The sequence below is a fragment of the Dendrobates tinctorius genome, unplaced genomic scaffold, assembly GCF_039654945.1.
Source record: "Dendrobates tinctorius isolate UK_male_01 unplaced genomic scaffold, ASM3965494v1 ptg000015l, whole genome shotgun sequence".
Taxonomy (NCBI): Eukaryota; Metazoa; Chordata; class Amphibia; order Anura; family Dendrobatidae; genus Dendrobates; species Dendrobates tinctorius.
In genome coordinates this window covers 3,792,689-3,820,521 of record NW_027361683.1, presented here as the reverse complement: position 1 = coordinate 3,820,521, position 27,833 = coordinate 3,792,689, and the positions used below count along the sequence as shown (strand labels likewise).

Sequence of the window (27,833 nt, the reverse complement as noted above, 5' to 3'; positions counted from 1 at the left end):
GGCAAAAAATAGGAGACCACTGCAAAATGTTCAGTTTGTCTGTTTTTTCTCTTTATAGATATATTTTTGAGCAAAATGTAAATTGTTCGTTTATTCTTTAAACTACTGACTATTTTCAGAAAATGACAAATGGTCAAAATAATGCAGTGCTTGTAGACCTCAAATAATGCTAAGAAAACAAGTTCATAATCATTTAGAAACAACAATGCTAATGTTTTAACTCAGGAAGAGTTCAGAAATCAATATTTTGTGGGATAACCATAATTTTTAATCACAGCTTTCATGCGTCTTGGCATGCTTTCCACCAGTTTTTCACACTGCTTTTGGGTGACCTTATCCCGCCCCTGGTAAAAAATTTAAGCAATTCTTTGTTTGATGGCTTGTGACTATCCATCTTCCTCTTGATTACATTCCAGAGGTTTTCAATGGGGTTCAGGTCTGGAGATTGGGCTGGCCATGACAGGGATTTGATGTGGTGGTCTTTCATCAACACATTGATTGACCTAGCTGTGTGGCATGGTGCATTGTCCTGCTGGAAAAAAACAGTCCACAGAGCTGGGAAACATTGCCTGAGGGGAAGGAATCAACTGTTTTTCCAGGATAACCTTGTATGCGGCTTGATTCATACGTCCATCACAAAGATTAAACTGCCCAATTCCAGCTTTGCTGTAGCATCCCCAGATCATCACAGATCCTCCACCAAATTTTACAGTGGGTGCAAGACACTGTGGCTTGTATGCCACTCCAGATCTCTATGTAGCCATTAGATGACCAGGTGTGGGGCAAAGCTGAAAATTAGACTCATTAGAGAAGATTACTTTACTCCAGTCCTCTGTGGTCCAATCCTTATGATCTTTGCCAAACTTCAGCCTGGCTCTTCTTTGCTTCTCATTGATGAAAGGCATTTTTCTACCTTTAGATGACTTGAGCCCTGCCTCTAGGGGCCTGTTACAAACTGGTCTTGCCATGCACTTAACCCCAGCTGTCATTTGCCATTCCTTTTTTAGGTCACTTGATGTCATCCTGCGGTTGCTGAGTGACATTCGAATAAGATGACGGTCATCCCGGTCAGTGGAGAGTCATTTTCACCCTCTGCCTGTCTGTAGCTTTGTTGTCCCCAATGTCAGCTGTTTGACCTTGTTGTAATGGATTGCCATTTTAGAAATTTTAAGGATGGAGGCAACATGACACTCACTTAATCCCTTTTCTAGCAAAGCCAGAATTGAACCCTTCTTTCCCTCACTCACATCATTTCTTTTCAACACCCTTGGCATGGATAAAAGTTATTTTTTCATTCTTATAACTTTTGGGCTATTACTAGCACTTTTTTGCCATTCAGCTTGCCCTATTGCAAGAGGATTGTGAACACCACAGCAGGGTTTTTTATACTTTTCTTCGTTATATAAGATTTGGTTCAGGTGATCACCTAATCAGAAGCACATTATGTAGAATGAGGTGTACTCTGGTTGGAATTCAACTGACACTGGAATGTAATGGCTGCTAGACATGTAGAAAAGCTGGTTTGCTTAAAGCTGTGCAGTGGACTCTTAATTTTTGCCAGAGCTATATATTATTTACATTTCCATTGTGCTCAGTACAGGTCTATCTAGCAAAATATGAAAAATAATATTGCAATTCTAATATGGTTAGCAAATATTATACTAAACTATCCTCTCTTTCTGTTAAAGAATTACTTCCTGATAGATACTGATACTAAGAAACCAATATGTTATAAACTATTGCTTAAAGTTTTATTTTGTCCTGGGGGAATTGATTGGTGTTTAGTTAATTTCATGTGATGATTTATACCCATTGCTAAAGTTTGCATTGATTGAACACTGTCACCATAACTGCTGTGCCCAATTTAGGACATGATTACATGTCAAAGTCAAACATCAGAATAATGTCAGTTTGAGGCTAATACCCTGACTTTGATATCTGACTTTGACAACTGACTTTGATAGCTGACCTTGACATGTAACTTTGATATGTGACTTTGACATTTGAATCTGAAATCTGACATTGATATGTGGTTTTAATATGTGTCTTTGACATCTGATTTTGACATCTGAATCTGAAATCGGACTTTGACATCGGGCTTTGACATCTGACTTTGACATCTGACTTTGATATCTGACCTTGATATCTGACTTTGACATTTAACATCTGAATCAGACTTCTGACATCTGATTTTGATATCTGAGTTTGACATTTGACTCTGACATCTTACTTTGGTATCTGACACCTAACCTATTGTATGCTTATTGTAAATTACTAAAATAAGAAGGAAGATTGGCATTTTCTAGATAACACCAAGTTTGGAAGATTCAACATTGGCTCCCTGAGCTTTTCACTGATGAGAGCAGGTTCGCAATGAGCACATGTGACAGATGTGTCAGAGTCTGGAGACGACATGGAAAATGCCCTGCTGCCTGCAACATCATCCAGCATGACCGGTTTGGCAATGGTTCAGTAACGGTGTGGGGAGACATTTCTTTGTATGGCCCCACAGTCCTTCATGTGCTAGCCAGAGGTACTCTAACTGCCATTAGGTTTCCGGGATGATATCCTCAGACCCATTGTGAGATCATATGAAGGTGATGTGGGCCCTGGGTTCCTTCTGATGCTTGACAATGCTAGGTCTCATGTGGTTGAAGTGTGTCAGCAGTTTCAGCATGATGAAGGCATTCATGCTATGGACTGGCCTGCCCGTTTCCCAGACCTGAATCCAATCAAGCATATCTGAGACATCGTGTCTTATTCCATCCACCAACCAACATTTCACCACAGACTGTCTAAGAGTTGACTGATGCTTTAATCCAGATCTGGGAGGAGATCCCTCAGGAGAACATCCACCGCCTCATTAGGAACATGCCCAGGTATTGTAGAGAGGTCATACTGGCATGTGGAGACCACACTATTAAGCATCATTTCCTTGTCTTGAGGCACTTAACCTGAAGTTGGATCAGCCTGTATTTTGATTTCCACTTTGATGTTGAGTATAATTCCATATCCCGACCTACATGGGATATTAATTTTGATTTATATAGATCATTTTTATGTTGTATTGTTCCCAACACATTCCATTATATAATGAATAAAGATTTGCAACTAGAATATTTCATTCAGTGAAATCTATGATGTGGTATTTTAGTGTTCCCTCTATTTTTTTCAGCAGTATATATTTACAGTGGGGGGAAATAAGTATTTGATACACTGCTGATTTTGCAAATTTTCCACTTATAAAGAAAGGAGAGGTCTGTAATTTTATCATAGGTATACTTCAACTGTGAGAGACAGAATCTTAACAAAAAATTAAAAAAAAAAAATCACATGAATGATTTTTGCATACTTAAGTTGCATTTTATTGAATGAAATAATTATTTGATACAATAGAAAACAGAACTTAATATTTTGTACAGAAACCTTTGTTTGCAATTACAAAGGTCAGACATTTCTTGTCATTCTTGACCAAGTTTTCAAACACTGCAGCAGAGATTTTGGCCCACTCCTCCATTCACATCTTCTCCAGATCTTCCAGGTTTTGGAGCTGTTGATGGGCAACATTGAATTTCAGCTCTCTCCAAAGATTTTCTATTGGGTTCAGGTCTGGCAACTGACTAAGCCACTCCAAGACCTTGAAATGCTTCTTATGGAATCAATCCTTTGCTGCCCTGGCTGTGTGTTTTGGGCCATTGTCATGCTGGAAGACCCAGTCACAACCCATATTCAACGATCTTATTGAGGGAAGGAGGTTGTTGGCCAAAATCTCACGATACATGACCCCATGCATTCTACCTTCAATACAGTGCAGTCATTCTGTCCCATTTGCAGAAAACACCCCTAAAGTATGATGTTTTCTCCTCCATGCTTCACAGGTGGGATGGTATTCTTGGGGTTGTTCTAATTCTTCATCCTCTAAACATGGCAAGTGGAGTTGATGCCAAAAAAGTTCTACTTTGGTCTCATCTGACCACATTTCCTTCTCCCATGCCTCCTCTACATCACCTAGATGGTCTTTGACGACCTTCAAATTGGCCTGGACATGAGCTGGCGTGAGCAGGAGGACCTTGCATGCCCTGCAGTATTTTAATTCATGATGGCGTAGATTGATACTAACGGTAATGTTTGAGACTGTGGTTCCAACTCTCTTCAGGTCATTGTAGTTCTGGGCTAATTTCTGACCTTTCTCAAAATCATCCATACACCGTGAGGTGAGATCTTGCATGAAGCCTCAGACCTAGAAAGATTGACAGAAATCTTGTAGTTCTTCCATGTTCTAATCATTCTGCCAACAGTTGTTGCCTTCTCACCAAGCTGCTTGCCTATTGTCTTGTAGTCCATCCTAGCCTTGTGCAGTTCTACAATATTATCCCTGGTGTACTTACACAGCTCTTTGGTCTTGGCCATGGTGGAGATGTCTTTTATACAGGTCTGTGAGTGCAAGAATTCTTGCTGGTTGGTAGGTGATTAAATATTTATTTCATGCAACAAAATGCAATGTAATTTTTTAAAAATCATACAATGTGATTTTCTGGTTTTTAATAAATATAACTGTAATACACAGGCGCTCCCAGCAGTAACTGCTAAAGCTGCAAGTGCTCAAGCCGTTACTGTGCAAATAACTGGCAAAAGTAATGGTTCCAAGATATATTAACTAAAGCTGCTGCTGCACAAATAAAGCAAAGTCTGCTATCAATGATGGGTAATTGAAACAAAGTTAAAAGTGCGGCATACAAATGAAATCCTGCCTACCTTCAATCAAAGCGGTACTTCGGTAACAGAGAGTCCTGGGCGCTGGAGCAGGAGGACGTAATCAGACCAGGCACCGGGGATCACACAGGATCGTGCCGTCACGTGAAAAGAGTATAGTGTACCAGATGGAGGGAGGCTGGAGACCGGAGAGCGTCCTCCCCTGAATGGCTCCCACCTACCCTCCCAAAGTCTTGATACACGCGGCGTGCGCCGGCCGAAGGACGCCGCTGACAGTGTTGGAGAGTGGAACGGGCATGGTCTGGGTGATGTCACCTAGAACGGGGAACTCAGAATGGAAGGACGGTAGCTGCAAGGGGCCAATCGCCAACGCGTTTCGAAGGTGCACGGACCTTCTTCGTCAGGGCCCTGACGAAGTGGTCTTTCTTGAAGAAGGGAAAAAGATAGTTGCCACAATATGTCATCAACTTGTTCTTTCCATGCCTATTAGACTTTGTGTACTCCTATTTTCAACATATAAATGTCATAAGAAGTCTGCATATATAACATCATGGAGCATTATATACTGTACTAGCTGAAGAGTCTGGCGTTGCCTGGGCATAGTAACCAACTGTGGTTAGTTATAACAAATTATAATGATTATATTGCACATAAAAACCGTGCATCTAATCCTATCCTGTGTGATACTGACTGCTGAGCCATGTATCTAATACTATTCTGTGTGATACTGTGTGCTGAGCAGCATATCTAATCCTATCCTGTGTGATACTGTCTGCTGAGCTGTGTATCTAATCCTATCCTGTGTGATATTGCCTGCTGAGCCATGTGTCTAATCCTATCCTTTGTGATACTGACTGCTGAGCTGTGTATCTAATCCTCTCCTGTGTGATACTAACTGCTGAGCCGTGTATCTAATCCTATTCTGTGTGATACTGTCTGCTGTGCCATGTTTCTAATACTATTCTGTGTGATACTGTGTGCTGAGCTGTGTATCTAATCCTATCCTGTGTGATACTGCCTGCTGAGCCATGTTTCTAATCCTCTCCTGTGTGATACTGACTGCTGAGCCATGTTTCTAATACTATTCTGTGTGATACTGTGTGCTGAGCTGTGTATCTAATCCTATTCTGTGTGATACTGTCTGCTGAGCCATGTATCTAATACTATTCTGACTATTCTGTGTGATACTGTGTGCTGAGCTGTGTATCTAATCCTATCCTGTGTGATACTGCCTGCTGAGCCATGTATCTAATCCTATCCTGTGTGATACTGACTGCTGAGCCGTGTATCTAATCCTATCCTGTGTGATACTGGGCTCCCCCTCCAGTCTGTGTCAGAGGGTGGTCTGTGTTGGTACGGTAATAAATTGTGTTATTTCCAGCTTTACAGAAGGACGATAACACCATAGAACTGATAATAATAATAGGCCTCAGTTACCACAACTGTTTACAAAGAAAACTGTTGCTGATAGCAACCAATCACAGCTCATTTTTCATCCTTTAAACAGCTCTGGGACAGCGTGGCGAGTTTTAAGTGGTGACTTTTGTGTTTCGACTTTTATGTGGCGAGGTTGGTGTATGTGTGGTGAAATGTGTGCTGAGGGTGGTATATGTGTTGAAGCATGTGGTAGTGTGTGGCGCATTTTGTGTGTGTGTTCATATCCCCGTGTGTGGTGAGTATCCCATGTCAGGGCCCCACCTTAGCAACTGTACGGTATATACTGTTTGGTGCTATCGCTCTCATTCTTTAAGTCCCCCTTGTTCACATCTGGCAGCTGTCAATTTGCCTCCAACACTTTTTCTTTCACTTTTTCCCCATTATGTAGATAGATAGGGGCAAAATTGTTTGGTGAATTGGAACGCGCGGGGTTAAAATTTCACCTCACAACATAGCCTATGACGCTCTCGGGGTCCAAACGTGTGACTGTGCCAAATTTTGTGGCTGTAGCTGCGACAGTGCGGATGCCAATCCCGGACATACACACATACATACACACATACATACATTGAGCTTTATATATTAGGTATAAGATAATATATTTTACCCCCTTTTTTAATGTCAAGTCAGACTTAAATATCTTGAAAATGGAAAGAAATTAAAACACAAATAAGAAGCTTTTTATTGATTTGTTCCAGTTTACAATGAAAACTCTGCCAGAAATATTGTGCGTTTTACTAATATTACACTTCTGACCCTACATAGTAGTAAAAGTGTAAAAGTGCCAGTGGTTACAGTTTAGGGCATGTCTATGACTTATTCATTAAGTTAGAAGACAATAGTGACCCCCTTGGGGGAAAATCTAAATTTGCACCTTTTAAATTTAGATTACTTGAATCCAAGTATGTATTATGATTCCTATAAATACATGTCTTATACATTTAATCTGGCCCAATGTATACAAAAAGTTTCATAACTTTTTATATATACAGTACACTGATTGTGTAGTGGGATAGAACGAGAATAAGTCTTTTGCAGTAAGATTGAAAAATCCATTGACCCATCTTATATTCTTTATACTAGGCCTTTATACATAAAAGAAACTGTAAGTGGAATTCTGATCTATATGAGCATCACATCATGTACGTAACTGGACTGAGTTTGAATTGAAGTTCTTTTCTTGACTTCCATTTCTTAGTGTCACTAACAATATTTGTCATCTACATGCATGATTCACTGAAAGGTTTGGCAGCGCAATTTTCTTTTTCAAATTAAGACCATCTCATTTTCTAAATGATCCTCCATGATTAGACCTTTAGTTACGATATTTGATTTGTTCAACTCAAATTGGATATGCAGTTATGCCTTGGAAATACAATTATACATAATAGGAAAGGTTCAGTATTGATTTAGCTACAGCTTGTCACAGCTAATTAGTTTATTGTTCTGCATAACTAAAGGACTTATTCATTTTGAGAGGCCCATGTTTCTGCCTTAATGTAATCATGTTGTGTTGATGGAATTCCAAATTTCACTGTTAGACATGTTTATGAAATGTCTTTCCACTTCCAAGGAATTTCATAGGCCATAACTTGATGCTAGTTAACACTCCTGATCCCAGTCATGAATGCTTATCTCCTGCATGACAGAGTAATTTTTCACTTTTTGTGCCCTTCTGTTTTTTCCTCCCCTGCTTCCAAAATCCATAACATTTTTTATCTTTCCATAATCACATCCATATAAGGCCATTGAGGCCAGTCGTAGCTTTAAATGAAACCAATAATTTTACCATACAGTGTAATGAAAATGAGGGAAAAAATTACAAATTCCATGAATTAACTCCTTAGCGACCGCTGATACGCCGCCGATACGCCTTTTAACGGTGGTAGCTAAGTGTATTGAAACCACAGCGCCGCTAATTCACGGCGCTGTGGAGAAAGTGAATAGCGCCCCCCAGTGTCAGATTTTCGGGGGTAGCCAAGACCCTAGAGAATATGAATCGGTCGGTTTTTACCGACCCCGCTTTTGCGATCGCCGTTATTAACCCTATAATGGCGACCGCAAAAAAAGGCGCAATTTTGCATTATATTTCTCTTTCCTCTGATGTGATCGCACATCAGAGGAGAGAGAATTAGGGTCCCCCATCCCCCGGTACCTCTCCGTGGTCCAGGGTCCCCTCCCGGTGGTCCCACGTCCCGCCGGCGTCCTCTGTTGGGCACCGCCATCTTGGATCCAGAAGAAAATGGCGGGCGCATGCGCATGCGCCCGCCGGGAATCTGCCGGCTCCGGATGGCAGATTCCATCCATTCATTTTGATCACTATGATAAACTATCATAGTGATCAAAATAAAAAAAAATAGTTCATAACCCCCCGCTTATCACCCCCTTAGTTAGGCCAACATGACGAAATAAAGAAAATATTTTTTTTTTAGTTTTCCATTAGGGTTAGGGTTAGGGCTAGGGCTAAGGTTAGGGTTAGAGCCAGGGTTAGGGCCAGGGTTAGGGCTAGGGTTAGGGCTAGGGTTAGGGTTAGATTTAGGGTTAGGGTGAACTAGGATTAGGGTTAGAATTATGATTAGGGATTAGGGTTGGGATTAGGGTTAGGGATGTGTAGGGGTTAGGGTTAGAGCAAGAATTGAGGGGTTTCCACTATTTACCAACTTTAGGGGTCTAAAAATTGGGGTCTAAAAAAATCACTTTTGTGGAAATAAAAAAGACTTTTTATTTTCACGGCTCTGCGTTTAAAAACTTCTGTGAAGCGCTTGGAGGTTCAAAGTGCTCACCACACATCTAGATAAGCTCCTTGGGGGGTCTAATTTCCAAAATGGGGTCACTTGTGGGGGGTTTCCACTGTTTAGGCCCATCAGGGGCTCTGCAAACGCAACATGACGCCCGCAGACCATTCCATCAAAGTCTGCATTCCAAAATGGCACTCCTTCCCCTCCAAGCTCTCCCATGCGCCCAAACAGTGGTTGCCCCCCACATATGGGGTATCAGTGTACTCAGGACAAATCGCACAATAACTGTGGGGGTATGATTTCTCCTGTTACCCTTGTAAAAATAAAAATTTGGGGGCAAAAAGATCATTTTTGTGGAAAAAAAATGATTTTTTATTTTCATGGCTCTACGTTATAAACTTCTGTGAAGCACTTGAAGGTTGAAAGTGCTCAACACACATCTAAATAAGTTCCTTAAGTGGTCTAGTTTCCAAAATGGGGTCAATTGTTGGAGGTTTCCACTGTTTAGGCACATTAAGGCCTCTCCGAACGCAACATGACATCCGATCTCAATTCCAGGAAATTCTGCGTTGAAAAAGTCAAACGGCGCTCCATCCCTTGCGAGCTCTGCCGTGTGCTGAAAAAGTGGTTTACCCCCACATATGGGTTATCGGCGCATTCAGGAGAAATTGTATAACAAATTTTGTGGCTGATTTTCTCTTTTAACACTTGAGAAAATAAAAAAATTGGTTCTGAAGTAAATTTTTTGCAAAAAAAGCTAAATGTTAATTTTTTCCTTCCACATTGCTTTAGTTCCTGTGAAGCACGTAAAGGGTTAATAAACTTCTTGAATGTGGTTTTGAGCACCTTGAGAGGTCTAGTTTTTAGAATGGTACCACTTTTGGGTATTTTTTGTCATGTACACCCCTTAAAATGACTTTAAATGTGATGTGGTCCCTAAAAAAATGGTTTTGTAAATTTTGCTGTAAGAATGAAAAATCGCTGGTCAACTTTTAACCCTTCTTACTTCCTAACAAAAAAAAATTTGCTTCCAAAATTGTGCTGATGTAAAGTAGACATGTGGGAAATGTTATTTATTAAGAAATTTGTGTGACACATCTCTCTGATTTAAGGGCATAAAAATTTAAAGTTTTAAAATTGCAAAAATGTTCAAAATTTTCACCATATTTCTGTTTTTTCATAAATAAACACAAGACTTATCAAAGAAATTTTACCACTAGCATGAAGTACAATATGTCATGAAAAAACAATCTCAGAATCGGCAGGATCCATTAAAGCGTTCCAGAGTTATAACCTCATAAAGTGACAGTGGTCAGATTTATAAAAATTGGCCTGGTCATTAAGCTGCAAAATGGCTCTGTCACTAAAGGGTTCAATAAAAGTAATTTTACCATTATTTTTAGGATTTTGCTTTTATAGATCGGTGTACAGTTAATGTGAACTGGCAACATGATTTCCCATGTCAGCACAATTACTGTGATACCACACTTGTAAAGTTTTTAATATTTAAGTCATTCAAAAATTAAGTTATTTAATCGGAAAATTGTGAAAAATAAAAATTTGGTTTGTGTCGCCATTTTCTGAGACTTTTAATTTTTTACATTTTTTGGACCTGAGTGGTAGGTTTTTCTTTGCATGTCAAGCTGGTATTAATATTTACAACATATTCTGGTTTGTGTGATCTTTTAATTGCTTTTTTTTTGCTTATTCCTAAAGCATCACTCCAGCTGGGTTTATTTTCCAGTGCTGGAGTGGCGTTTTAAATGTAAGTCACCTGCCTCCGGTCTTATACTCACCCTCCGGCGTGTTCACTGTTTTTCAGTGCAGCTTCTGAATGTCCATAAGTCAAAAGCTACATTACAAGCTCTCAATGCAAGTGTATGAGAGCCAGAATGAGGCTCTCAAAGTTTTGAACTGAAAAATGACCTCCGCGCCGCTCCATGAATCATTGGAGCTGCCAGCAGTTCACTATTTAACGGAGACAGATGGGCACAATGCTGTAAAATAATGAAGGCGGCGACAGGTAACTATGAGACAGGTGCAGGGGAATTACATTTAAAACACGACTCCAATGTTGCAGTAAAAAATGCTGGAGTGGTGCTTTAAGGTAATGTGATGAACGAAAAAAACACATTTTGGTGTTTTATTTTCGTTTTCTTTACAGTGTATATTACACAGGCTAATGAATTTTATCTATTTCTTTAGTATTGCACAGGAAAAATTTGAGTGATTAACATTTTAATATATTTAGAATTTTTTGCAACTTATTTTATTTTTTACTGTATTATTTATCCACCTTGGGCGACTCAAACCTGTAATCATTGAATAATTTGTTCTATACATTACTGTTTTGCACAATATAGTCAAAATGACAAGCTAGGTTTCAAAGGAGGAGTTAGATAGCCGCTAATGGGGACTTCATTAGCTGCAATAGCAACCCAATAATATTCCCTGTCTTCACGTCAGAGGGGCTTAATGGAAGTTGGAGAACATGCGTACCAGTAGCCACACTATTTAGATGCAGCTGCTAGTGATTGACAGTGGTATTTAATGGTTAAACTGCAGTGAATGTAGCCAGCATTTCCCGGGTGCATTGTATGCTCAGCTCTTGAGCCTGCTACATACACTGGAACCTGGCATATGATATGGGCAGAGCTGGGGCAGAATGGTGTTGCAATGGGGGCATGACGCCAGAGCTCATCTATTTCATGACAAGCTGTGGTTTTTGTATGACAAGAGTAAGATTTCTGGCGTAGCACATGAATGTTCGCATCACTCATCAAATGCTCCAGATTCATTAAGAGATGCGCTCCTCTTCATGAATCAAAAGCACGCCCCTCATCAAGACCTGTGTAAACATTGCCGATCTTAATCAATCGGACTTCTGTTGAAGTCGGTAGGTAATGGCAGGGCTGCCGTAACGAGGCAACAGAAAGGCTTAAGGTCCAATTTCAGTGGTTTAATGTCACTTTGCAAACAGCAGGTTAACAGAAAATAAGGGAAAAACATAAATATACTCCAGCTTGGAGAACCACTGGTCCCAGACTCATCCCTTGCATGGGACGGGCTTAACTATGCAGCTGCCAGGTCCGCGGCATCCGCCAGGTGCCATTCCCAGGGTTCTTGAGAGTCTTGCTGCTATAGTCCTGCTGTACGGGGATCCTGTATACAAATTCAGACTAAGTCCAGCCAAGTTCCTGTAACTTCCAGACACACTCACCATGTGCCAAATACCAACCTCCATTACATAGCCCATATCCCCTCCCACAGGTGAGGTAAACATCACATGGGCTGATCACGTGACCATGACATCATCGCAGGTCCTGTCTTTAGGGAAAAACCCGGACAAACATTAATCTGCTGGGAGAAATGTATCTCCCATCCAGTAAAACACCCTTTACTGTACCACAGGATTGATAGGAATTCAAATGGATCTAATAAGGGATGAATACAATTACTTAGCTTCTTTTAGATTGATATCATGCAACTATGACATATCAGAGCAATAATTTAAAAGGAATCTGTCACAAGGCTTTTACTATTTCATCTGAGAGCAGGAAGATGTAGGGACAGAGACCCTAATGCTAGCTATGTGTCACTTATTTTATTGATTGCTGCAGTTTTGATTAAAGCAGCATAACAGATTTTTTAGTATTTTATCGCTGGAGTGGTGCAACTAATCGAGGTTCCCTGCATCAAGTATTATACTCTCCAGCCACTGTCTTATCAGTTCCACTATAGTCGATCGGTAGTTTGTGACCTGACGGATCTCTCCAAGGTTTAATGGGTGAACCGGAGGTCACAACTTAATGTAAATCTATGAGAGCCAGAATGAAGTCAGAACAAGTCTCTCATAGACCTACATTGAGCGCTTGTGACAGTTATAATTGACAGTAGCGGACAGTAGCAGCGCCAGGAAGGGCAAAAAACAGCAGCTGGTAAGTTTATTACTAGGGTCAGGGAACTTAGATTCATGGCACCACTTCAGTGCTGAAATAAAAAAAATGCAGGAGTGGTGCTTTAAAAACTATTTTATGTGCTTCAGATCTTCCCCTTCTCTGAATGTCGCATTACCACTAATTGACCGCTTTCTGGGTACATATACTGTGTCATCACTGCTTGTTTGCTAGTTATTTCAGTGAGAATCTTCAGCCAATAATACCTTAGCAGAACTACAGAAAGTGAGCCAGTAAGTGGTACACAGCCGGAATCAGGACATTTGCTTATTATGCTGCCGTCAGGTGAGATATTACAAATGTGCTGTCCGTGTCTCTTTAATAAAGAAATTGGTGATAATATTGGAAACAAAACCCATACCCATGGCTGTAATGTCACACAAGATTTATGTCTACTTTCTGAGGGTCAATGTCTCTAATGTATTTTCTTAAAAATATTCTGAAAATATTTATGTGTTTGTAGAATTTATGCAGAAGAAAGATCTTGCAAATTCTGCATTTTTGTGGTCTTTGTAATCACTGACACATACAGGAGAATTACGAAAGAAAGGAATTCACTCTTCTCATTGTAAATGGGTTTAGACTTGCTAAAAATGAGCTTTTCTTACCGTTCCATGTCACATACTATTAATATTGTTTTGCAGTATATACATTTTGTTCATAGTATGTGTAACTTAATGATCCTTTCCATAAAACCTGGTGAAAGACATTGCTTTCATACTGTATGAGACAGTCTAACTCTGATTGGAGGTTATATACGTAGGTGACGGATGTGTTATTAATTGCATGCCAATGTGATATCTTAGGCCACTTTCACACTTCAGGCTTTCGGTATCCGGCATGGTGCGGCGAAAAACCGGGCTGCCGGATCCGGCGCCTGTTACGACCAGATCCGGCTTTTTCCCCGTGCTGTATCATTGCTGCCGCATTGCACCGGATGGTAATGCGGCGCTTCCGGTTTTTCCTGGATCCGGAGAAAATAGCCAGTCCGGCGTCTGGAAAAAATGTTGCATGCAACGTTTTTTCCCAATGCCGGACCGGTTTTTCGCACTGCGCATGCCCGGAAACCTTCTCTGCCAGGAATATATCTGGCAGAAAGAAGGATCCGGGGTCTGCGTTTGCGGCCGGATCCGGTAGTCCGGTTTTTCGCCGCACCATGCCAGATACCGAAAGCCTGAAGTGTGAAAGCTGCCTTATCTAGCTTTGGAAAGGAATAATTCAGGTCTCAATGACAACATCTTAAAAAAAAAAAAGAAGTTTCAGAACACTATTAAAGCTATTGACAACCTATCGGCAGAAAAGTCTAGCGTGATAGAAAGCATTATAATGGTTTGCCTTTCTGCTTTCTTACCAAAGGTATTTGAATAAAAAAGTAATTGAACAAAGTTTGACACCTGAGAGTGATTATAACACATATTGGCAGGAATAGATAAGGAATAAACGAATCATGTTATACCTTTTCGTAGTATTTGATCTCATACTCAGTATTGTTGATGAATGGAAACGTCGGTTCCTGCCATGATAAGGTGATGCTTTTCTGACCTATTTTGTCCGCCCGAATGTCAGTGATCAGAGACAGTGCTAAGAGAAAAACAAAGCACAAAATTAACAAGGGATTGCAGGTCAAAAATTTGATTACGGTACTTTTCATTTAATCTATCTATCAATGATTTTGATAAAAATTTAAAATTAAATTAGTACTTTTAGAATCACCTCTGTTGAGACCTGGGTGTGAACTATAGCAGGCATAGATTTACTCCACAGTAACAATAATCTCCAAATGTCAGCATGACAAAGTATTGTAAGAAAACTTCATACATAGTACAAAACGCAGTAGAACAAGAGGAAGATAGCTAGTGTCAATGTAAGGTAGCACGATAAGCAGATAGTATGAATCCTACCTTTGGGCCATTTCACACTGTGTTCTTCCTCAAGTTCAGTGGAGCAATCAGGGCTTTTGTCCAAGTCTCCCACAAAGCGGGATTCCGGTGTATGCGCAGACTTTGTCATTGGCTATAATGATGCAGATGGAGTCATCATATGCTCTCATGAGCATCATTTTAGGCCGTATAAGCCTAGATGAGGCTGGCAGCTAATTGTCATCTACTATGTCTTGGTGTTCACCTCCAATAGGCATATATGGTCAAAAATGATACACAACAGAGCACACGGTGACTCCATCAGTACCATTGGCACAAACGCCCGAATCCCACTTTGCAGCAGACTAAAGCCCTTATGGGGCCACTGGACATGAGGGAGCATGCAAAAGCAGTGTGAAAGGACCCGTGTATCCAGACTTCCAATTACTTAAATATGCAAGAAAATATTAACAGCAATATAATCTAGTTAATATGAAAGTGTTCACTAGGAGGTAAATGACATAGAATAAACACAATGATCTACAGTGCATGTTGGATACATTATGTCAATGGTTAGAGTCGTATGTTTCTTAAAAGTTTTCATTTAACCTCTTTCTGACATAAAGTCTTAAATGTACGCCGATGTCAGACTCCCTCCCTTTAATGTGGGCTCCGTCGGTGAGTCCACATCTTTCCTGGCACATGTCAGCTATTTTGAACAGCAGACATGTGCCTGGAACTGCCGCGGATAGAATCGCGATCCACTCGCTGCTATTAACTCGTTAAATGCCGCTGTCAAACTCTGACAGCGGCATTTAACATGCACTTCCGGCAATTGTGCCAGAAATCCGCCCATCGGTGACCCCCATCATATGATCACAGGTGAACAATGGATTGGCATGACAACCATAGGTCTCCTGGAGACCTCTATGGTTGTCACTGCTGAATTGCTATGAGCGCCGCTCGGTGGTCAGCACTCATAGCAAGTGAGGTATTCTGCTATATGCATGTGATCTGATCATCGTCTCTATGTAGCAAAGCCGATCAGGCTGTGGCAGCTTATAGTCTCCCATGGATACTATTGAAGCATGCCAAAAGTAAAAAAAAAAAGTTTTTCAAAATATAAAAAAATTAAAAAATATAAAAGTTCAAATCACCCCCCTTTCGCCTCATTCAAAACAAAACAATATTAAAAAAAAGCCCACATATTTGGTATCGCCTCATTAAGAATCGCCCGATCTATCAATAAAAAAGGATTACCCTAATCGTTAAACAGCATAGCGAGAAAAAAAGTCAAAACACCAGAATTACGTTTTTTTGGTCGCCACATCATTGCATCAAAATGCAATAACGGGCGATCAAAAGATTGTATCTGCACCAAAATGGTATAATTAAAAATGTCATCTTGGCATGCCAAAAATAAGCCCTCATCCTACCCAAGATCATGAAAAATGGAGACGCTATGGGTATCGGAAAATGCCGCAATTTTTTTATAGCAAAGTTTGGAATTTTTTTCACCACTTAGATAAAAAAAGAACCTAGATATGTTTGGTGTCTATGGACTCGTAATGACCTGGAGAATCATAATGGCAGGTCAATTTTAGCATTTAGCGAACCTAGCAAAACAAAAAACAAAAAACAAGTGTTGGATTGCACTTTTTTTGCAATTTCATCACACTTGGAATGTTTTTCCCGTTTTTGAGTACACGACATGGTAAAACCAATGGTGCCAGTTCAAAAGAACAACTTGTCCCGCAAAATACAAACCCTCAAATGGCCATTTTGACCAAAAAATAAAAAAGTTATGTCTTTGGGAAGGAGGGGAGCGAAAAATGAAAATGCAAAACCAACCCCTGGTCATTAAGGGGTTAAACTGAGTTGCGCTTTACATTAATTGGAAAGTACAGGTATGTCTGACATTACATTAACTATAGGCTTATATCACAAGGTGAGAACAACAATAAAACAACCAAGCACATAGCTATAGTTTGACTTGATGATGTAATTATTGTATGTATGTGAACGCTCAACAGTTGTGGTATGAATCGTGGTCTGTAAAATACTTTGCTAGCATAACACAATAATGTATTTCTGGATAGCTAAGTTTAGATGCATCTATATTTCTGAAACCAGGGAGATAATACATTTAGAATGATGACATCACAGTGCCCTAAGAAATGTATGATGCCCCACAGAAACTCCAACATACTATGATGTCCCAGTAGTGCTCTCAACACCGTATGATGTCCTTACAGTGTCCCAACACAGGCCCAAAAAGTGCTCCCCACAAATTTTCATGTTGACACAGTGCTCAAAAATAGAATGATGTTTCCATAGTGCCTATAAAATAATATAATGCTGCTCCAGAACAATTTGAATACCACACAGTGCCCCCACACTCTACAAAGCCACTGTGCCTCCATCACTGTATTATGTCACAAAAGTGACCCCAACACGGTATGAAGCCTCCAGTCACTCTCCACAATATGATTCCCTCACAGCATGATGCCCCTCAAAACCTCCACATAGTTTGATTGACTCACAGTACAGTAAAATAACTACACAGTAACTGTAGGCACAGTATGATTCTCTCAGAGATCATTGCTTGATATGATGACCCCCACAGCACACACACAGTGTGAGGCCCCCACTGAAAAATGCTGTCAGTTATCCCTAACAATATGATGGCCCAATAGCGCCTCACAAGTATTATGGCCTCACAGTCCTATACACAGTATAGTCCCTATAGAATATGTTGCCACCACATTCCACACACATAGTATGCTCTCAAAACTCTCCACAAATTATGATACCCCACAGTTGCCATTACAGTACAATAGTTCCCACAGCTCCCCCACAGTATACCACCACAAGTACTAACTGGAAAAAATTAAAATAATTCTACTCATCTGGCTGCATTTCATTGATTTGTTGTCTAATATAATTGCATCTACAGCACTGAGACTCAGGCACATAGACTGAATGGTTGAACAGATAGCCAACAACTACCTGTTCCACTAATGTATTCAATGGAATCCAAATCTTAACGATGCAATACCATTAGCATCAAAATAATAGGAGGGGTGGGGCATGGCCATTTGGAATGCCCCCTGCAACTCATGCATCTTGGATTATATGGCTCATCGGCATAAATATTCACTGATGGATTTCTAGAAAATAAAGAAACAGGCTTATTCTGCAAAGGTGTAGACATCATCAATATTCCAGAAGCCTGACTTAGATTATGTTTAGCGTCTAATAATTTCTGACTGTTCCCTTTTTTATTGCTTTTGTTGCAACATAATTAAGTAGCAACTATTGATGATTAATTTGGTAGACATTTTAGACATCTGGAAAAACACAATAATATTTAAAGATAGGATAATATCCTTCAACTCTTAGTGGGAATCTATCAGCCCCCCCATGAACCCAAACCCAGCAGCATTCCCATATGTGTTAGTAAATTCCCTACCAAACCAGCCTTTAAAAATGTTATTCACTTACATCCATGTTTAAATTTTTTTTTTATAACCTCCTCTTTTCTTATACTAATAGGACCAATCTATAATTAGTCGATGGGACGTTAGTTTCCTCAAACTCATTGGCCCTCTTTGCATGTTAGTGAAGCCAGGAAATGTACAGCCGTCTTCAGAAGCTCAATAGAGCTGCCGCCCGTACGCATGTGCACGATTAGCAGGGGAGCTGGCGATGACGCCGGCTAATGAAAATCATGCTATCATGACCACAGGCGTGTAATAATATGCACATAGGGCCAACCAGTCAGGGGAAACTAAAGCTCCATCGACTAATCAAAAGGCCTTATTTGCAAAGTTTTCAAAAGGCGGAGGTTAAAAATACTCTTTTTAAATATGGATATAAGTGAATAATATGATACAGGTTTGGCAGGGAATGTAATCATACATATGTGAGTGCTGCTGGTTGGGAGGGCATGGCGGACCTGACAAGTTCCCTTTAAACAGACAGGCTTAATGTTATTATTATATTTATATCGATACAAGTTTTATCCATATAGTTATGGTGGAAACAGTTTTGCCCTTGTTATTAGTGGTAAATATAATTCCTATAGAATTCCTGAGTAGGGCAAATTTAAAAACCAATTCTAAGAGCCAGGAGCATCATGTTTTAACAAGATCTGTGTTTATGGTCTAGGCGTCTAAAATATTTTTGTTTAGTTGGATCATGACTGACATTTATTACGTTTTGCAATCAGTAAGCTACATCTCCTGGCAACTGATGTGTTTTGAAACGATTTGTCTAAAATGACTATGATGCCACAAACATTGGCAATCATTTCCTGTTCATAAAGGATTCTGTTTGTCAAGTCATAAAGAAGCTCGCCAGAACGTTTGGTCTATTGAATAATTAAATGGTTATTTAATAACTCTACGAATATGTAAATTGTTCTGCTAAATAGGTGCTTGCAACATGTCGTGTAGTAGGATAACAAGGAAAAAGCTGTTAGTTTCACAATTTTATTACAGGCAACACACAGGCAGAATGGTGTTAAATTATGTAATTTATCAAGTAAACATGTCAACATATGAAATATAGCAATCTCATGTATTTTATACATTTATAGTTTTGCAAATAAGGTAAAATTTTCATTCCATAGCTAATGAATGATAAAACAATTAATAAAAAAAGCAAATGTCTCAAAAAGATCCACTAGTGTGTGTCATCTTCATCTACATGGTGGATTATGGTCAACACAACTGTGGCTCATTTAACCCCTTAGTGACAGAGACAATTTTGTACTTAATGACCTGGCATTAAACAGCAATAGCACAAAAAGAGGACTTGAAAATCCTCCAAAAATTCAAAAATACAGCAAAAAAGGCAGAGATGCTTACCTGCCCAGGCCTCCAAGCAAATGCACTATCGGGATGCAGCGGACCCATATAGTTAAGAAGGCGGCAACACAGGTGCAAGAATGCCGATGAGACAACTGCTCATATCCTACCAATACATGGAGGGGGCGGTTGCTTGGTATATTAATGCAAAATGAAGACTTTTATGTGGCGCTGTTCACACTATGGCAATGCACAGCATCCAGGTTAACAGCCTATTTGTTACGCCCTTCTTTTAGATCAGGCTGACTGCCCAGCGCTATCAAAATGCATCCCATGTGAACAGACACCACAGTTTAAAAGACCAAATGAGCCCAACTGCACCCTGAAAAATAAAGTGCAAAAAAACACATTAAAAATGTGAGGTATTAGTTGATATTTTGGCCAAAATACGTAAGCTCATAATCCTCATCACAGATCCCCACGCTTATGAGTCCTAACACTAAACAGCAATAGCACAAAAAGAGGACTTGAAAATCCTCCAAAAATTCCAAAATACAGAAAAAAGGCAGAGATGCTTACCTGTCAAGGCCTCCAAACAAATGCACTACAAGACCAAATGGGCCCAACTGCATGAATTGGTAGGATGTGAGCGGTTGTCTCATCGGTATTCTTGCACCTGTGTTGCCGTCATCTTAACTATATGTGTCCACTGCATCCTGATAGTGCACATGTTTGGAGGCCTGAGCAAGGAAAGCATTTCTGCCTGTTTCTCCATGACATATTGTACTTCATGTTAGTGGTAAAATTTATTCATTATGACTTGCATTAATGTATGAAAAAAATGGAAATTTGACAACAATTTGGAAAATTTAGCAATTTTCAAACTTTTAATTATTTTCCCCTAAATCAGAGAGTCCTATCGAACAAAATAGTTAATAAATAACATTTCCCACATGTCATCTTTACATCAGCACAATTTTGTAAACATATTTTTTTTTGTTAGGCCATTATAAGGGTTAAAAGTTATCCTATTGTTGCTGAGTGCTGGCCTGCAGATCTCAGCGAGTGCACTACGCATGTGCCCACCATTTTTTTCCCAGAAGAAGACACTGCATGCAAGAGGACTTCATAGGGGGATGCAGGAACACTGGAGGTACCAGGGGTATTGAGGGACCCCATTTCTCTCTCTGATGTGCGATCACATCAGAGGAGAGATAAATTAAATGGGAAATTGAATTTTCTTTGCTTGCAACACTGGGGTTGGTAAAAAACGGCGCAAATCATGTTTTCTGGGGTCTCAGCTACCCCCGGTAGCCAAGACCTTGTAGAAATTCCAACTTTGGGGGTGCTATACACTTATTTCTCAGCGTCGTTAAGCAGCAGCCGTTAAAAGGTGTATCGGCGGTCGCTAAGGGGTTAAGAATTCCTAGGAACATGTGTGCTCTACAGTCTTTAAATGCTATATTCATCCAGTAATATTAGGATTAAAAAAGCATTGTGTTTCTGAATAATTGCTTTTTTGGTATTTCTGAAAAAAAAGTAGAATTGGAAGTCCTGAATGTTGGTGTGTCCTGCTATCAAAGATCGTATAAAAAAATAGGGAAACTGTCTTTAAGGATTTAATATTTCCATAAAACTATTTTAATTTTAGCCCCTTCATGACCCAGCCTATTTTGACCTTAATGACCTGGCCATTTTTTCCATTTCTGATCAGTGTCCCTTTTTGAGTTAATAACGCAGGAACGCTTCAACGCATCCTAGCGATTCTGAGGTTGTTTTTTCGTTTATTTGTGAAAAAAATGGAAATTTGGCAATTTTCAAATTTTGAATTTTTATTCTGTTAAACCAGAGAGTTATGTGACACAAACTAGTTAATAAATAACATTTCCCACATGTCTACTTTTCATCAGCACAATTTTGGAAACAAAATTTTTTTTTGTTAGGAAGTTAAAAGGGTTAAAAATTGACCAGTGATTTCTCATTTTTACAACAAAATTTACAAAACCATTTTTTAGGGACCACCTCACATTTTAAGTCACTTTGAGGGGTCTATATGGCAGAAAATACACAAAAGTGACACCATTCTAAAAACTGCACCCCTCAAGTTACTCAAAACTACATTCAAGAAGATTATTAACCCTTCAGGTGCTTCACAGGAACTAAAGCAACATGGAAGGAAAAAATGGACAATTTAATTTTTCCAACAAAATTTTTTTTTTAGCATCAATTTTTTCATTTTTACATGGGCAACAGGATAAAATGGATCATAAAATTTGTTGGGCAATTTCTCCTGAGTACACCGATACCTCATATATGGTCATAAACCACTGTTTGGGCACACGGCAGGGCCCTGAAGGGAAGGAGCGTCATTTGACTTTTGGAATGGAAAATTAGCTCCAATAGTTAGCGGACACCATGTCGTGTTTAGAGAGCCCCTGTGTGCCTAAACATTGGAGTACCCCCACAAGTGACCCCATTATGGAAACTAGACACCCCAAGGAACTTATCTAGATGCATAGTGAGCACTTTGAACCCCCAGGTACTTCACAAATTTATCTGTAAAAATGAAATGAAAAATGAAGTACTTTTTTTTTCACAAAAAAATTATTTTTGCCTACATTTTTTCATTTTTACATAGGCAACAGGATAAAATGGATTCTAAAATTTGTTGGGCAATTTCTCCTGAGTGCACCGATATCTCATATGTGGTCATAAACCACTGTTTAGGCGCACAGCAGGGCCCTGAAGGGAAGAAGCGCTGTTTGACTCTTTGAATGGAAACTTCGCTCCAATCATTAGCGGACACCAGGTCGCTTATGGAAAGTATGTAGTGTACGTCAGGATGATGTATGTGGTATAGTATGCACCACACACCCATGCACACACCAACCTGATGTACACTATGCCACACACACCAACCTGCCACACTACAATAGGTTGGTGTGTGTGGTGTAGTATATGTCAGGTTGGTGTGTGGTGTAGTGTAGTGTACATCAGGTTGGTGTGTGTGGTATAGTATACACCACACACACACCAACCTGACGTACACTACGCCACACACACCAACCTGACTTACACTACGCTACACATACCAACCTGACACTACATCAGGTTGGTGTGTGTGGTGTAGTGTACGACAGGTTGGTGTGTGGTGTGGTGTAGTGTAGTGTACGTCAGGTTGGTGTGTGTGGTATTGTATACACCACACACACACCAAACTCACATACACTACGCCACACACACACCAACCTGACGTACACTACGCCACAAATACCAACCTGACACTACATCAGGTTGGTGTGTGTGGTGTAGTGTACGACAGGTTGGTGTGTGGTGTGGTGTAGTGTAGTGTAGTGTACATCAGGTTGGTGTGTGTGGTATTGTATACACCACACACACCAACCTGATGTACACTACACCACACACACACACCAACCTGATGTACACTACGCCACACATACCAACCTGACACTACATCAGGTTGGTGTGTGGTGTAGTGTATGTCAGGTTGGTGTGTGGTGTAGTGTACGTCAGGTTGGTGTATGTGGTGTAGTATACACCACACACACACCAACCCCACGTACACTACGCCACACACACACCAACCTGATGTACACTACGCCACACATACCAACCTGACACTACATCAGGTTGGTGTGTGTGGTGTAGTGTACGACAGGTTGGTGTGTGGTGTGGTGTAGTGTAGTGTATGTCAGGTTGGTGTGTGTGGTATTGTATAAACAACACACACACCAACCTGACGTACACTACGCCACACACACACCAAACTGACGTACACTACGCCACACATACATCAGGTTGGTGTGTGTGGTGTAGTATACACCACACACACACCCACCAACCTGACGTACACTACGCCACACACACACCAACCTGACGTACACTACGCCTCAGATACCAACCTGACACTACATCAGGTTGGTGTGTGTGGTGTAGTGTATGTCAGGTTGGTGTGTGATGTAGTGTACGTCAGGTTGGTGTGTGTGGTGTTGTGTATGTCAGGCTGGTGTGGGTGAGTTCTGTAGTGTTTAGTCCATGGACGTGTGATGAATTCTGAAGCATTCATTCAAACACAGTCCAGGTTTGTCGGGACACGTTTCACATTGGAAACAAGTTTCCCTTCTTGTCCCCCTTTTATAGCATACCCGGCACCTTTTTTTTTTTCTCTCCTCACGGAGAAAATGTTGCCCTGGTACCAAACGGGAAACTTGAGTTCCAGGGGTGCTGGGGCGCGCTCTGTCCTCCTCTCCAAAAATCATGGCCTTTATCACCGCCTCCTGGAACTCAAGGGAAGGAGTGGTCCTGGCCTGCACATCATGATAGCACGCATGCATTATACAGTGCCATTTGTACGAGGTGCACAGCCAGTTTTTTGTACCACACCTTCACCTTCCGCATGGCACTATAGGGTTGGAGGACTTGATCAGAAAGATCAACTCCCCTCATGTGATGGTTGTACGCCAGGACACAGTCCGGTTTGTGGACCGTTGCTGGGGTACCTCGAACGGTGGTGGCCGTGGTGCCAGGACCATGGATTGTGGTCAAGACAAAGACATCTCTTTTGTCTTTGAACTTGAGCACAAGCATGTTGCCGCTACATTGGGCTCGGGTCTCACCCTTTCGGAGAGGCTGCTCAATTAGCGGCAAAGGGAGACCCCTCTGGATTCTGCGCACAGTACCGCAAGCGACGGTAGCTCTGGCAGAGAGGAATTGAAATAGTGTGATGCTTGCATAAAAGTTATCAACGTAGAGATGGTAACCTTTATCAAGCAGAGGGTGGACCAAATCCCACACTATTTTCCCACTCACCCCCAGAGCAGGTGGACATTCTGGGGGCTGGATCCTACTGTCCTTTCCTTGGTAAACTCTAAAGCTGAGAGTGTACCCTGATGTACTCTCACACAGTTTGTAGAGTTTCATCCCATACCTTGCCCTTTTGCTGGGCAGGTACTGACAGAACTGAAGCCTCCCTTTGAAGTGGATGAGGGATTCATCCACACAAATTTCCTTTTTGGGAATGTACACTTCAGCAAACTTGTTGCTGAAGTGTTCGATGACTGGCCGAATTTTGAACAGTCTATCAAAATTCGGATCATCGCGGGGAAGGCTTTCAGAGTTGTCCCTGAAATGAAGAAATTTATGGATAGCCTCAAAAGGTTTCCAAGTCATAGCCATGCCAAATACTGGAGTTTGATATAAAATATCAGTACTCCAGTATTGGCGAATTTCTGGTTTCTTCACAATCCCCATGTGAAGGACCAGTCCACCATATTTAATCATTTCTACAGCATTAACGGGACTCCAAGTAGAGAATGAAGAAATTGGGTGTTCGGCCAAAAATTGTTGGGCGTACAAGTTTGCTTGCTCCACCATGAGACTGACGATTGACTCAGAGAAAAAGACTTTGAAAAAGTCTATTTCCCTGAGGTTGGCAGTCTCAAACTGGATTAATCAGGAATCCATGGAGCAAAATTTTCAGGGATGGGGGTCTAGGAGGGAAACCTAGTGCTAGATTGGGCGTGACTAGCACTACGTATGGGAAAACTCACATTGGGCTGTGGGACTTCCTCCAAGGTCTCCAACTCTTCCTCTAAGGTCTCCGTCTCTTCCTCCCTGGGCTCCGGACGATTTGTCATCCTGCGACATCTCGGTGGTGGCAAGTCTGTGTCGCTGGAAGAGGAAGCGTGGGAGGAATAGAGAAAGGTGGGGTCCTCTCTCTCACTATCAGTATCAGAGGCAATAATTTCATATGCCTGCTCAACTGAGTAGACGCTTTGGGACTGGGATGACTGGGATGAGCGGGACATTGTGCGCGTGGTGTGTGTGTGTGCAAAAAACCTTTATTATAGTGTGCGTGTGTATGTGCGAATGTTTGGTGAGCCTTTTTACTGAAGCAATGAGCTGTCAGGAGGGGACTGTCAGGCGTGCGAGGGGCAGAAAGGGACTGTCAGATGCGCAGGGGGCAGGAGGGGACTGTCAGGCATGCGGGGGGCAGGAGGGGACTGTCAGGTGCATGGGGGGCAGGAGAAGACTGAGGAGATGGATGTGGAGATCGAACCAGAGGCAGCAGCAGCAGGGGGAGTGATCAGGGGGTGATCAGGGGGACAGGGGGTGATCAGGGGTGATCACTGGGGCTGGGGGATGGTCACCGGGGGCAGAAAGGGGCTGTCAAGCGCAGGAGGGCGCTGAGGAGAATTAGGTGGAGATGGAACCAGTGGCGGCAGCAACAGTGGGGGTGATCAGGGTTGCAGGGGGATGATCAGAGGTGCAGGGGGATGATCAGGGGTGCTAGAGAATGATCAGGGGTGCAGGGGGATGATCACCAGGGGCAGAAGGAGGCTGTCAGGTGCAAGGCGGGCAGAAGGTGGCTGAGGAGATGGAAGTGGATATAAAAAACAGAAGCAGCAGCTGGGGTTAATAAGGGGGGCAGGAGTTGATCAGGTGGGCAGGGGTTGATGGGAGTGATCACTAGGGCTGAGGGGTGATCACAGGGGGCAGGAGGGGACTGTTAGGCACAGGAGGTGGCTGAGGAGCCTGCAGCAGCAGGTGGAATGATCAGCGGTGCTGGGAGAAGATCAGGGGTGCTGGGGGATCACCAGGGGCAGAGGGGGGCTGTCAGGCACGGGGGGGCAGGAGGTGGCTGAGGAGATAAGGAAATAAAAACCTGCAGCAGGGGTTAATCAGGGGGGCAGGGGTTAATCAGGGGGGCAGGGGTTAATGAGGGTGATCACTGGGGCGGACTGGTGATCAGGGGGCACAGGTGTCATGATCCGTAGTGGATCTGACAGTTTAAATGCGCAAAGCAACTTTTTTTTTCCTTTGGCTGTGTGCCAAAGTGTGGGTTTGCCCCCGGTGGCCATTAGGATAATTGCACTGTGGTGTTGTTTTTTCTAAGTTTGCCCCGGTGGTGGTGAGCAGCATTGCACCTTGGTTACCTTAGTTTGTGCCCTTAATTATGTAACAGGTGTGGTAGCTCTATGAGAGAGTATCAGGTGTGGTAATCACTGTTGGTGATAGGTCTTCAGTTACAAGCAAGCCTGGGTGAAGGATCGAGCTAAATGAGAGTCACAGACAGCTCAGAGAGAGTCCTAGAGTGGATTGGTGAAGTCAGCGATGGAGTCTGCAAGGAGTGCTGGCATGGCGTGGTGGAGTCGCAGCGATGGTGTCAGCAAGGAGTGCCTGCATGGCTTGGTGGAGTGGCAGTTGCGGTGTAGAACTGCACTCACGGTGCTGGACTTGGTTGCTGAGAGCTGGACTCAAGCATGCTGGACCCTTTGGCAGAAGCTGGACTCATTTGTTGGACTCTGTTTCTGGACAGCTGCACATAGGTGGTGGACTCTGTTTGCTCCAAGGCTGCACTATGGTGATGGATCCAGTTGGAGGAAAAGATGCACGCAGGTGGTGGCTCTGTTGCTGGGAGCGTAAGCAACAGAGCAAAGCTAAGTGGTGTTCCCCTGTTATGTCATTTTTCCTTATGTGTGTTTAGTGCAGTGGTAGGATTCGTTTCCGCAGCGACCAATTCCCTAGTGACGGTTTAGGTGCAGGGCGAGCTAGGGTTTAAAGGTATCCTGAGCGGCGCCCAGTGCGGAACTGGCCTAGGGAACGCTAGGAGTGTAGAGACACTGACTCAGGGGAGTGCAGGAGGTCTCCACTTCCCCATTCCCTATCGCTGGGCCACCATTGTTATTGTTACGCAGGTTTTCCCTATTCCCCCTGTCTTATTGTATTAGTTACCGGCCTGTGGGCCACGTCACATAGGACAATGTCACGAGTGTGGCTATGTGGAGTGGGTGGGGCTATGTAGAGCGGGCATGGCTTGATACACACACATACATTCATACACTCATATATATATATATATAGATAGATAGATAGATAGATAGATGTGTTTTAGCCCATAACATGAAAGGAAGGTTAATACTATAGCTTTCATTGCAAAAATGTTCAATATTGCTCAAATGACTTGATACAAAAATGAATGCAACCAAGATAAAATGCTACTATATTTAGTACTTTGAGTGATTCACAACTTGTCTCTTCAAAATTCCCCACATGTGTTTTGGTTGCATTCGGAGAAGGAGACATACTTAGCCAGTGAATCACTTTCACCTTGTTCTTCTTAAGAAATACAATGGATGTGTGTTTTACATCATTGTTGGAAAGTGCACATCTACACAGGGTACAGAGTAGAGTTGAGCGAAACGGGTCGAAAAAATTCAAAAGTCGCCGACTTTCGCCAAAGTCGGGTTTCATGAAACGAAACCCGACCTTAGCGTGAGGTCGGCCACGAGGTCGGCG

At 41.8% G+C, this 27,833-nt stretch overlaps 1 protein-coding gene across 1 annotated transcript in view; it reads right to left on the bottom strand.

Annotated features, from left to right (window-relative positions):
• Nucleotides 1-27,833, bottom strand: part of EPHA10 (EPH receptor A10) — a 1,119,172-nt gene that overhangs the window by 321,462 nt on the left and 769,877 nt on the right. The window contains exon 6 of the mRNA XM_073562411.1: nt 14,301-14,425. Coding sequence (XP_073418512.1) covers nt 14,301-14,425 — 125 coding nt within the window. The remainder of the gene's footprint in view (nt 1-14,300; nt 14,426-27,833) is intronic.